At 48.5% G+C, this 1,272-nt stretch overlaps 1 protein-coding gene across 6 annotated transcripts in view; it reads right to left on the bottom strand.

Moving 5' to 3' along the window:
• LOC116695184 (protein LBH) overlaps positions 1 to 1,272 on the bottom strand; it is a 12,468-nt gene that overhangs the window by 4,627 nt on the left and 6,569 nt on the right. For 3 of the 6 annotated variants that reach the window (XM_032525296.1, XM_032525297.1, XM_032525300.1), the window contains exon 4: positions 1,191 to 1,270. In XM_032525296.1, the coding sequence (XP_032381187.1) occupies positions 1,191 to 1,270 (80 nt within the window). The remainder of the gene's footprint in view (positions 1 to 1,190; positions 1,271 to 1,272) is intronic. The other 3 variants (XM_032525299.1, XM_032525301.1, XM_032525298.1) reach the window with 2 other exon arrangements.

The following is a 1,272-nucleotide window of genomic DNA, read 5'->3' as shown; positions in this document are numbered from 1 at the left end:
GTCACTGTTCCATTATCTTTTACTGTGACTGTTATTACTATTATTCATTTGAGCCTGGGTCTGTCCCAGGTTTCTTCCTAAAAGGAGTTTTTCCTCACCACTGTTGCATTGTTGCTTGCTCTGGAGGGAACTACTAGAACTGTTGGTTCCTTGTAAATTATAGAGTGGGGTCTAGACTTACTCTATCTGTAAAGTGTCTCGAGATAACTCATATTATGAATTAATACTATAAATAAAATTGAATTGAACTGAATAGCCATACTGAGAAACACTACTGCAAATATTCAGTGGGCTGCATATCACGGAAATGAATCCGGAAGCTCAGAAACCTTTATGGCGTATGCGCCAGCCGAGAAACTCTCACAGGAATGAACTGGGCTCCGTCATGAACGTAGGATCCAGATCTTATAATACATCCATGGCATGAGTGATCCAGGACATGGGTGATGCAGGACATGGATGATGCAGGACATGGGTGATCCAGGGCATGGGTGATGCAGGACATGGGTGATCCAGGACATGGTTGATCCAGGGCATGGGTGATGCAGGACATGGGTGATACAGGACATGGGTGATGCAGGACACAGGTGATCCAGGGTATGGGGGATGCAGGAGATGGGTGATACAGGACATGGGTGATGCAGGACACGGGTGATACAGGACATGGGTGATGCTGGACACGGGTAATGCAGGAGATGGGTGATGCAGGACATGGGTGATCCAGGGCATGGGTAATGCAGGAGATGGGTGATGCAGGACATGGGTGATCCAGGACACGGGTAATGCAGGAGATGGGTGATGCAGGACATGGGTGATCCAGGATAAGGGTAATGCAGGACATGGGTGATCCAGGACATGGATGATGCAGGACATGGGTGATGCAGGACATGGGTGATCCAGGACATGGGTGATGCAGGACATGGGTGATGCAGGACATAGGTGATGCAGGACATGGGTGATCCAGGACATGGGTGATGCAGGACGCAGAGGGGCCAACTTTGAATGCTGTGTGTTTACAGTCATGAAGCGATACTCACTACAGTAGGCCATATATTACACCTTCAAGTAAAGGATCTGAGTACTTCTGCCCTGGGTCAATTATAAATGACAGAAATAACAGAAAGGAACCTTTCCACTGTGGCATCACCCCAAACAAAACAACCCCTCAGTGACCTCCCCCTCCTCCTCACCTGCAATTTGTTCGTCTGCACTCTGCCTCTCCATTTGTTCGTCTGCACTCTGCCTCTCCAGTTGTTCGTCTGCACTCTGCCT

This window comes from Etheostoma spectabile, chromosome 9 (assembly GCF_008692095.1).
Source record: "Etheostoma spectabile isolate EspeVRDwgs_2016 chromosome 9, UIUC_Espe_1.0, whole genome shotgun sequence".
NCBI classification, from domain to species: domain Eukaryota; kingdom Metazoa; phylum Chordata; class Actinopteri; order Perciformes; family Percidae; genus Etheostoma; species Etheostoma spectabile.
The sequence above is the reverse complement of the archived record's forward strand: the minus strand, read 5'-3'. Positions and strand labels throughout refer to the sequence as shown.